The 12,513-nt window shown below is 50.2% G+C and overlaps 1 protein-coding gene across 3 annotated transcripts in view; it reads right to left on the bottom strand.

Moving 5' to 3' along the window:
- The window catches only part of drc11 (dynein regulatory complex subunit 11), a 47,477-nt gene that overhangs the window by 25,279 nt on the left and 9,685 nt on the right, over positions 1-12,513 (bottom strand). For all 3 annotated transcript variants that reach the window (XM_076992651.1, XM_076992653.1, XM_076992652.1), the window contains one exon: positions 6,256-6,319. In XM_076992651.1, the coding sequence (XP_076848766.1) occupies positions 6,256-6,319 (64 nt within the window). The remainder of the gene's footprint in view (positions 1-6,255; positions 6,320-12,513) is intronic.

Here is a 12,513-nt window from a genome sequence, read left to right as displayed (position 1 = left end):
CTCTGGGGGGCGGATGTTCAACTCCACCTCTCTGGAGGGCGGATGTTCAACTCCACCTCTCTGGGGGGCGGATGTTCAACTCCACCTCTCTGGAGGGCGGATGTTCAACTCCACCTCTCTGGGGGGCGGATGTTCAACTCCACCTCTCTGGGGGGCGGATGTTCAACTCCACCTCTCTGGAGGGCGGATGTTCAACTCCACCTCTCTGGGGGGCGGATGTTCAACTCCACCTCTCTGGGGGGTTCCACCTTGCTCGCTGTGTCAGCAGTGCCCTGTCGTTTGACCTTTCATTGACCTTTCATTGACTGTACATCTGCACGCTGGCCCCAGCGTTGGGATAGAGCGCCCACTCTGTCTGCTCACTGGCTCCTGTCACCTGTCCTCCAGTACACAGGAAGAGGGATTCTGGGTAACCGTCATATGCACTTCCTGCCAGAATACTGGAGATGAGGTTTACAGGTCATGTCCAGGAAAAACTGATACATGATGCAGGAAAGGTGGATGGACAGATGGAGACAGAGAGGGAGTGACAGAGAGAGAGAGAGAGAGAGAGCACTATGAGAAAGTCTCCAGCCACTGCAACCCCCCGCCCCAGGGTGTCAGACCGTCTCCAATCAGCGCTGCTCTCTAGGGCTGCAGTCCAGGAAACACAGACCTCACCTTCATGGTTCATTACGGCTAAATAAACCCCTCGCATAGTATTATCTCAATTACAGGCAGCTGATACAACAGAGCTGTCATGTGTGTGCGGAGCTGCTGATCCAGACGCCCCCCCCCCCCCCCCCCCCCCCCCAGACGGCCTCCCCAGACCCAACGCTTAGTTTTAATCACCGTCTGACAGGATGTAGGACCTGCATCTCAGCACTGGTCCCCCGTTTGGACAGATTCAGAATGAAAACCTTTTCTAATGTTTACAACATGGAGACAGAAAGAAAGACTACACACTGAGTTCAGCTGTGTGAGGGTGTGTGGGGTGTGAGTGTGTGTGGGGTGTGAGTGTGTGTGGGGCGTGAGTGTGTGTGGGGTGTGAGTGTGTGTGGGGTGTGAGTGTGTGTGGAACATGAGGGTGTGTGGGGCATGAGTGTGTGAGGGTGTGTGGGGCGTGAGGGTGTGTGGGGTGTGAGTGTGTGTGGGGTGTGAGTGTGTGTGGAACATGAGGCTGTGTGGGGCGTGAGTGTGTGTGGAGTGTGAGGGTGTGTGGGGTGTGAGTGTGTGGGGGGGCGTGAGGGTGTGTGGGGTGTGAGTGTGTGTGGGGTGTGAGTGTGTGTGGAACATGAGGGTGTTTGGAGTGTGAGGGTGTGTGGGGCGTGAGGGTGTGTGGGGCGTGAGGGTGTGTGGGGTGTGAGTGTGTGTGGGGTGTGAATGTGTGTGGAACATGAGGCTGTGTGGGGCGTGAGTGTGTGTGGGGTGTGAGTGTGTGTGGAACATGAGGGTGTGTGGGGTGTGAGTGTGTGTGGAGTGTGAGGGTGTGTGGGGTGTGAGTGTGTGTGGGGCGTGAGGGTGTGTGGGGTGTGAGTGTGTGTGGGGTGTGAGTGTGTGTGGAACATGAGGGTGTGTGGAGTGTGAGTGTGTGTGGGGCGTGAGGGTGTGTGGGGTGTGAGTGTGCGTGGAACATGAGGGTGTTTGGAGTGTGAGGGTGTGTGGGCCGTGAGGGTGTGTGGGGCGTGAGTGTGTGTGGGGCATGAGGGCATGTGGGGTGTGAGTGTGTGTGGAACATGAGGGTGTTTGGAGTGTGAGGGTGTGTGGGGCGTGAGTGTGTGTGGGGCGTGAGGGTGTGTGGGGTGTGTGTGTGCGGGGCGTGAGGGTGTGTGGGGCGTGAGTGTGTGTGGGGCGTGAGGGTGTGTGGGGTGTGAGTGTGTGTGGGGTGTGAATGTGTGTGGAACATGAGGGTGTGTGGGGCGTGAGTGTGTGTGGGGCGTGAGGGCATGTGGGGTGTGAGTGTGTGTGGAACATGAGGGTGTTTGGAGTGTGAGGGTGTGTGGGGCGTGAGTGTGTGTGGGGCGTGAGGGTGTGTGGGGTGTGTGTGTGCGGGGCGTGAGGGTGTGTGGGGCGTGAGTGTGTGTGGGGCGTGAGGGTGTGTGGGGTGTGAGTGTGTGCGGGGCGTGAGGGTGTGTGGGGCGTGAGTGTGTGTGGGGCGTGAGGGTGTGTGGGGCGTGAGTGTGTGTGGGGCGTGAGGGCATGTGGGGTGTGTGGGTAGTGTGTGGTGTCAGTTTTCTTAGTCTGGAGTCTGACCCTAGACGTCTGGAGTGGGGTGAAGGTGCTGGACGTCCAGAGGGCAGTAGGTGGAGCAGGTGGAGCAGGGCTGGAGCTCCAGAGTGACGTGGTCAAATTTGTTATGGCAATATGGTGATTAATGTTGGAGAAGTGATCTGTGTGTACTGCTTCTCATTATAATTCAGCTTCATTTTCCAGGAATGCAACAACCACACACACTCTCACACACACACACACACACACACACACACACACACACACACACACACACACACAAGCACACACACAGACACACACACGCTCACACACAGACACACACATGCTCACACACACACACAGACACACACATACACACCAACACACATATACACACACACACACACACACACACACACACACACACACACACACACACACACACGGACACACACAAACACAGACACACATATGCTCACACACAAACAGACACACACATGCTCATACACAAACACACACACAAACACACACACGAGGACACACACACACAAACACACAAACACACACACAAACACACACACACACACACACAAACACACACACGAGGACACACATACAAACACACACACGAGGACACACACACACACACACACAAACAAACACACACACGAGGACACACACACACACACACACACACGAGGACACACACACACACACACACACAAACACACACGAGGACACACACACACACAAACACACACACGAGGACACACACACACACGCAAACACACACACAAACACACACAAACACACACACGAGGACGGACACACACACAAACACACACAAACACACACATGAGGACACACACACACACACACAAACACACACACACAAACACACACACAAGGACACACACACACAAACACACACACGAGGACACACACACACACACACACACACACACACACACACGAGGACACACACACACAAACACACACACGAGGACACACACACACACACACACACACACACACACACACACACACACACACGAGGACAAACACAAGGGCACAGATTACTAAAACACAGCCACCTACAGACACACACATTCCTGTATGATTTTGAGTGGACAAAAACCTAACCCTAGCTAAACCCTCCCTTAAACTCAGCCTTAAACCCAGTCTTAAACCCAGCCTTAAACCCATTCTTAAACCCTCCCTTAAACTCAGCCTTAAACCCAGTCTTAAACCCAGCCTTAAATCCATTCTTAAACCCTCCCTTAAACCCAGTCTTAAACCCAGTCTTAAACCCTCCCTTAAACCCAGCCTTAAACCCTCCCTTAAACCCAGCCTTAAACCCAGTCTTAAACCCTCCCTTAAACCCATCCTTAAATCCAGCCTTAAACTTACTCTTAAATCTAGCCTTAAACCAAGTCTTTAACCCAGCCTTAATACCAGGCATGGCAGCAGGATTGGCTGTTTTCTGCTTCATCCAATGAGAAGCTGCTCACCAGAGGTCCAGAGGTCCTGAGGTCCTGAGGTGTCTCTGTCTGCTCTCTCCCTCATTCACACACGCTTGTCTGTCATGCTACTGCATTCTCTGCGCTGCATATTTTTCTTGCGCAAAACACACACCACAAGTTCATTAGGAGGTTCTGCGTTCGCCCGCGAGCCCTCAGGACGTCTCCGTGTACAAACAAGGTCCACGAGAACAGAGCCAAACCCCCAGGAATCACAGGAGCGTGCAGGTGACTGGGCCTGCAGGAGGTGAACCTCAGACCACAGGCAGGGAGGTCACGGGGGGTTTAGGAGGAGGTGGGGCAGAGGTTGACACGGCACAGGGCTTCATCCCTAACCTTAACCCCTAACCCCTAACCCCTAACTCTCTCATCCACAAGCTCACTCCTTCTCATCACACTGATGAGCTGTCAGTGGGAGACAGATGAGCTGCTCGCCGACCGACTCTGACAGTAGGAGAGAACGTGGGTGTGGATCTGGAGCAGCGTGGAGGAAACTGTGAGCAGATCTGACGCTCTGACGCTCTCTGACCGCTCCCCTGTGACCCATTCACGTACACACACTCTTGCACACGAGATTTGTGGAAGTCCGGCACCCGGTCCTGTCACCACGGGTCACTGGTATACAGAAACAGAGCTTGGGATTCTCACTTCCTGCTGAAAGATCACAAGACCCACGACAGACAGGAAGTGTCGGTCCATTACTGAAACACATTCATGCCATCTGGGGTTTTGTAGAAGGTAGTCATACTGATTTGTTGTTCCACACGACAGTCCAGCACCCACACCAACACACACACACACACACACGCACACACCAACACACATGCACACACGCACCAACACACACGCACACACGCACGCACACACACACACACACACACACACACACACACACACATTTGGATCTGAGTAGGCGAGATGATTGTCCAGATAGCATGACGTTCATGCAGTACATGGATCAGGAGAAAACAATGACTATCCAGCGTGAGATGGATATCTTAACTCTGCTCTTCACGAACCTCCAGAGAACCTCAGAGAATTGGAGATACCTCATCACCAGCCAGCGTGCTTATTTCTGAATAAACCAAATACACCTTTGCTTATGAAAGGTTGGACATATTTGTACGCTGTGTGCAGCTTTGATGAAATATTCTTCCTCTGGACTTCTCAGTGAATATAGAGTGAGAGCAGTTTGAGACGTTGGCGACGCTCACAAAGCGTGTAGTCTGAACGTCAGATGAGTTCACCAACACACCGCTGCACTTAGTGTTAGTGTAAAGATACTCTGATGTTAGTGTCAGAGGATTATACCAAGTATCCTGGAGGTGGAGAGAGAGAGAGAGAGAGAGAGAGAGAGAGAGAGAGAGAGAGAGAGAGAGAGAGAGAGAGAGAGAGAGAGAGAGCTGGCTTTGTAGGTTTAGAAAGCACAGTGGTCATCTCTTTCAAGTTATTTCAGGAGCAGGAAGTCTTATGACATAAAACAAAATTCCATTTTCCTTGTGAGGGGACCGCACTACAACACACAACGAAACCTAGAAACCCAAAGTTCACAAATAATGCTTCTTACTTCCACAGGGACATAAATGCGTTAGAGGACAAAGCTGCTAACGACCAGTAATTAATCAGTAACACTCAAATCTCAAAGTGAACTTCCATCTTGAATTTTGTAGGGACGTCATTAGTGGAATCCCCCCTCCCCCCTTACGGGATCACTTGGAAAGGACACGATATGCCCATCTGGACTACTGGACTGGACTAAGTCCGTACGTCAGTGTTAAACTCACACATCACAAGTAGATCTAAAGTACTGCCATTACGGAGCAGAAACAACCATGCTGAAATCTCTCAATGATAATATAAGAACTCACTTTAGAAAACCACCACTACAAACAAAATACTACAAACAGAATACATCAATGATTAGACAAATAAAACATCTTCCATCAGTAAAGTGGAATGTTGTAGATTACCAAACAGACAACATACAGTGGTAGATGATCTTGCTAAAGAGAGAGAGACAGACAGAGAGAGAGACAGAGAGAGGCAGACAGAGAGAGAGAGACAGACAGACAGAGAGAGAGAGAGACAGAGAGAGAGGCAGACAGAGAGAGAGAGAGAGACAGAGAGACAGACAGAGAGAGAGAGGCAGACAGAGAGAGAGAGAGAGAGAGAGAGGGAGAGAGAGAGGGAGAGACAGGCTGTGAGTCATCTAGGTGTGTCCTGACTCCTCTCACGTTGCTCTACACTTGTTATTTTACTATATTCCAGAAACAGAAACTTGAGAGAACCACCCTCACGCACACACACACACACACACACACACACACACACACACACACACACACACACACACACACACACACACCCCAACACAAACACACACAAACACACCCTAACAAACACACACACACCAACACACACCCCCCAACACAAACACACACAAACACACCCTAACACAAACACACCCTAACAAACACACACACACCCCCCCAACACAAACACACACTAAGACAAACACACACACACCGTGGATTTCTTCACTCACCTCGGTACAGCCTGGATCCCTCACTGACAGTGTGCAGGAAGCCACTGGGTCTCATCTTCCAGCCCTGGAACACACACAAGCCAAACCTGCTGGGTCACGCATCACACCTCACACACGCAGGGTAGCTCACACGATCTCATCTATCTCTGTGCCGTCTCAAATTCTCTCGTCTACCTCTGCGCTGTCTCAGACTCCCTCGTCTAGCGCTGTGTTGTCTCAAACTCCCTCGTCTAGCTCTGTGCTGTCTCAGACTCCCTCATCTAGCTCTGTGTTGTCTCAGACTCTCTCGTCTAGCGCTGTGCTGTCTCAGACTCTATTGTCTAGCGCTGTGCTGTCTCAGACTCTCTCGTCTAGCTCTGTGCTGTCTCAGACTCTCTCGTCTAGCTCTGTGTTGTCTCAAACTCCCTCGTCTAGTGCTGTGCTGTCTCAGACTCCCTCATCTAGCTCTGTGTTGTCTCAGACTCTCTCGTCTAGCGCTGTGCTGTCTCAGACTCCCTCATCTAGCTCTGTGCTGTCTCAAACTCCCTCATCTAGCTCTGTGCTGTCTCAGACTCTATTGTCTAGCACTGTGCTGCCTCAGACTCTATTGTCTAGCTCTGTGCTGTCTCAGACTGTATTGTCTAGCTCTGTGCTGTCTCAGACTCCCTCATCTAGCTCTGTGTTGTCTCAGACTCTCTCGTCTAGCGCTGTGCTGTCTCAGACTCTATTGTCTAGCGCTGTGCTGTCTCAGACTCTCTCGTCTAGCTCTGTGCTGTCTCAGACTCTCTCGTCTAGCTCTGTGTTGTCTCAAACTCCCTCGTCTAGCGCTGTGCTGTCTCAGACTCCCTCATCTAGCTCTGTGTTGTCTCAGACTCTCTCGTCTAGCGCTGTGCTGTCTCAGACTCCCTCATCTAGCTCTGTGCTGTCTCAAACTCCCTCATCTAGCTCTGTGCTGTCTCAGACTCTATTGTCTAGCACTGTGCTGCCTCAGACTCTATTGTCTAGCTCTGTGCTGTCTCAGACTGTATTGTCTAGCTCTGTGCTGTCTCAGACTCTCTCGTCTAGCGCTGTGCTGTCTCAGACTCTCTCGTCTAGCGTTGTGCTGTCTCAGACTCCCTCGTCTAGCGCTGTGCTGTCTCAGACTCTATTGTCTAGCACTGTGCTGCCTCAGACTCTATTGTCTAGCACTGTGCTGTCTCAGACTCCCTCGTCTAGCGCTGTGCTGTCTCAGACTCCCTCGTCTAGTGCTGTGATGTCTCAGACTCCCTCGTCTAGCGCTGTGCTGTCTCAGACTCTATTGTCTAGCACTGTGCTGCCTCAGACTCTATTGTCTAGCTCTGTGCTGTCTCAGACTGTATTGTCTAGCATTGTGCTGTCGCAGACTCTCTCTTCTAGCGCTGTGATGTCTCAGACTCCCTCGTCTAGTGCTGTGGGTGCAGGGGAGTAGGGAGTGTGTTTCCTCCCCCCAATCAGGGATACACACATTCAAACCAAATCCCCACACTAAATCACAGTCCCCACACTAAATCACAGTCCACACACACAGTCCCCACACTAAATCACAGTCCACACACACAGTCTCCACACACTTAATCACAGTCCACACACACAGTCTCCACACACTAAATCACAGTCCACACACACAGTCCCCACACACTTAATCACAGTCCACACACACAGTCTCCACACACTTAATCACAGTCCACACACACAGTCTCCACACACTAAATCACAGTCCACACACACAGTACCCACACACTTAATCACAGTCCACACACACAGTCTCCACACACTTAATCACAGTCCACACACACAGTACCCACACACTTAATCACAGTCCACACACACAGTCTCCACACACTTAATCACAGTCCACACACACAGTACCCACACACTTAATCACAGTCCACACACACAGTCTCCACACACTTAATCACAGTCCACACACACAGTGCCCACACACTTAATCACAGTCCACACACACAGTCTCCACACACTAAATCACAGTCCACACACACAGTACCCACACACTTAATCACAGTCCACACACACAGTCTCCACACACTTAATCACAGTCCACACACACAGTCTCCACACACTAAATCACAGTCCACACACACAGTACCCACACACTTAATCACAGTCCACACACACAGTCTCCACACACTTAATCACAGTCCACACACACAGTACCCACACACTTAATCACAGTCCACACACACAGTCTCCACACACTTAATCACAGTCCACACACACAGTGCCCACACACTTAATCACAGTCCACACACACAGTCTCCACACACTAAATCACAGTCCACACACACAGTACCCACACACTTAATCACAGTCCACACACACAGTCTCCACACACTTAATCACAGTCCACACACACAGTCTCCACACACTTAATCACAGTCCACACACACAGTCTCCACACACTTAATCACAGTCCACACACACAGTCTCCACACACTTAATCACAGTCCACACACACAGTGCCCACACACTTAATCACAGTCCACACACACAGTCTCCACACACTTAATCACAGTCCACACACACAGTGCCCACACACTTAATCACAGTCCACACACACAGTACCCACACACTTAATCACAGTCCACACACACAGTCTCCACACACTTAATCACAGTCCACACACACAGTGCCCACACACTTAATCACAGTCCACACACACAGTCTCCACACACTAAATCACAGTCCACACACACAGTACCCACACACTTAATCACAGTCCACACACACAGTCTCCACACACTTAATCACAGTCCACACACACAGTCTCCACACACTTAATCACAGTCCACACACACAGTCTCCACACACTTAATCACAGTCCACACACACAGTCTCCACACACTTAATCACAGTCCACACACAGTCTCCACACACTTAATCACAGTCCACACACACAGTCTCCACACACTTAATCACAGTCCACACACACAGTACCCACACACTTAATCACAGTCCACACACACAGTCTCCACACACTTAATCACAGTCCACACACACAGTCTCCACACACTAAATCACAGTCCACACACACAGTACCCACACACTAAATCACAGTCCACACACACAGTACCCACACACTTAATCACAGTCCACACACACAGTCTCCACACACTTAATCACAGTCCACACACACAGTCTCCACACACTTAATCACAGTCCACACACACAGTACCCACACACTTAATCACAGTCCACACACACAGTCTCCACACACTTAATCACAGTCCACACACACAGTGCCCACACACTTAATCACAGTCCACACACACAGTCTCCACACACTAAATCACAGTCCACACACACAGTACCCACACACTTAATCACAGTCCACACACACAGTCTCCACACACTTAATCACAGTCCACACACACAGTCTCCACACACTAAATCACAGTCCACACACACAGTACCCACACACTTAATCACAGTCCACACACACAGTCTCCACACACTTAATCACAGTCCACACACACAGTACCCACACACTTAATCACAGTCCACACACACAGTCTCCACACACTTAATCACAGTCCACACACACAGTGCCCACACACTTAATCACAGTCCACACACACAGTCTCCACACACTAAATCACAGTCCACACACACAGTACCCACACACTTAATCACAGTCCACACACACAGTCTCCACACACTTAATCACAGTCCACACACACAGTCTCCACACACTTAATCACAGTCCACACACACAGTCTCCACACACTTAATCACAGTCCACACACACAGTCTCCACACACTTAATCACAGTCCACACACACAGTGCCCACACACTTAATCACAGTCCACACACACAGTCTCCACACACTTAATCACAGTCCACACACACAGTGCCCACACACTTAATCACAGTCCACACACACAGTACCCACACACTTAATCACAGTCCACACACACAGTCTCCACACACTTAATCACAGTCCACACACACAGTGCCCACACACTTAATCACAGTCCACACACACAGTCTCCACACACTAAATCACAGTCCACACACACAGTACCCACACACTTAATCACAGTCCACACACACAGTCTCCACACACTTAATCACAGTCCACACACACAGTCTCCACACACTTAATCACAGTCCACACACACAGTCTCCACACACTTAATCACAGTCCACACACACAGTCTCCACACACTTAATCACAGTCCACACACAGTCTCCACACACTTAATCACAGTCCACACACACAGTCTCCACACACTTAATCACAGTCCACACACACAGTACCCACACACTTAATCACAGTCCACACACACAGTCTCCACACACTTAATCACAGTCCACACACACAGTCTCCACACACTTAATCACAGTCCACACACACAGTCTCCACACACTTAATCACAGTCCACACACACAGTCTCCACACACTAAATCACAGTCCACACACACAGTACCCACACACTAAATCACAGTCCACACACACAGTCTCCACACACTAAATCACAGTCCACACACACAGTCTCCACACACTTAATCACAGTTCCCCACACTTGCACAAATGTTTGCTCTGCATGCGTGGTGAGGACGTGTGTTGATGAGTGCGGGATCTTCTCAGCAGGGTTGAGGTTAGCTGACATACATCTCTTCACATCTCCTCTGCTTCTCAACACACTTCCCCATTAGCGGTTAATGGCCCCCCCAAAAGACAGGAATCCCTCCAAACACATCAGACAGTCGTAAGTGGTCTAATGCATGCCTTGTGATGTTTAACTGCTCTGGAGGCATGGTGGGGTGTTCCTTATGGATCTAGCATGCTTTAACAAAAGAGCACACAGCTAGACTGGTGAAGAAACGGAGTCATGGCCCAATTGAATTAAGGCAGTTGGTCGGTCAGAGTAAACACTGGCTCTGAGCACCCTGGGCCCACTCCGCACCCCCCCTCGACCCCCCCCCACGAGGCCTCCGCGCTCACACCATGCTGGTTTTATTAGACACAGTAGCTCACACTTCATTACTCCAGCAACAGTCCTGCTTCATCTTGTGTGTATATTACCCACTGTTCATCTCAACATGAGCTGTAGCTCTTAAGAAACACGAGGAAAAATGAAGCTGTTGAATTTGTGCACGTCTGAAACACAGAACAGAACCATAAGTGTTAGAAACGTTGAGAGTGCTGACACAAAAACACCCCTCGCTAATGGTCTTGGAAAAGTGATTCAGCCTTCAGAAGGAAGCGTGCGCCCTCAAATCACTCAGTGAAGGTATCGATGTTTCGGAAGAATTACAGGTGCTCTTATTAAATAGAGCAGGAACAAAGACGCCATTCTGTGAGTCCAGAGCTCAGTCGGTCTCAGTGAGTGGACATTTGTGCAGCTCGCCTGACCTGAAGTTACTAGCAGGTCTTTGATGCTATGCTGAACCCTCTGCTTAAATGATGAATGATTATGGATATACTGAGGGCTTCTGGGTATTTAAACATCTTTAGATTGCATGATGGGTCAGAGGGTATTGACAGTGACAAAACGCAGATGTCTAGAATGAAGCTTGCAGCTTAATACAATCCGTGCCTGTCCTAATGAGTCACAGATATGTTCTGCTTTAAGTTACGTATGTTTGAGTGGATTAAACCAGACCAGTGATATCAGAGTCTGTGCTGAATACTGAAAACAACTACCACAAGCGCACATTTAATGGAGGAAATGCATGAAACTGTGAGACATTTAACACCAGCTCTTGTGTTCCTCGGAGAGCTCAAGGTCTGGCCTTCAACAGTGGGACAGTGGGACAGTGAGACAGTGGGACAGTGAGACAGTGGGACAGTGGGACAGTGAGACAGTGGGACTGTGGGACAGTGGGACTGTGAGACAGTGGGACAGTGAGACAGTGGGACTGTGAGACAGGTCCTCAATCACAGCAGCATCTTCATCTGTTCCTTTTACTTAAGCGTAAATATCTCCACTGTGCAGCACAGCGGCTCATAAACAGGAAACGTTCAGGCTGGTGTGGAACGTGCAGTTTTTACGGAGAAGGAAGAGCAAAGGCTCTAAGGGTAAGCAGGTTATCAGGAGAACGCAGGACACAGGACGAGCAGAACCTGCAATCACAGATATTTCCTGAAAGAGCAGAGAGCAGCCCAATAAAACAATGTCCCGACCACACCCCGCCGGCCACCGCCCAGTTTACAGCCGTCCGAGCTGTTTTCACACAGCTGGAATAGTACTACAGCTGCCCAGTGTGGTTCAGGGTTCTCTGGAGAAGAAACCACT

The sequence above is a fragment of the Brachyhypopomus gauderio genome, unplaced genomic scaffold, assembly GCF_052324685.1.
Source record: "Brachyhypopomus gauderio isolate BG-103 unplaced genomic scaffold, BGAUD_0.2 sc95, whole genome shotgun sequence".
Taxonomy (NCBI): Eukaryota; Metazoa; Chordata; class Actinopteri; order Gymnotiformes; family Hypopomidae; genus Brachyhypopomus; species Brachyhypopomus gauderio.
This window is presented reverse-complemented; position numbering and strand designations above follow the sequence as displayed.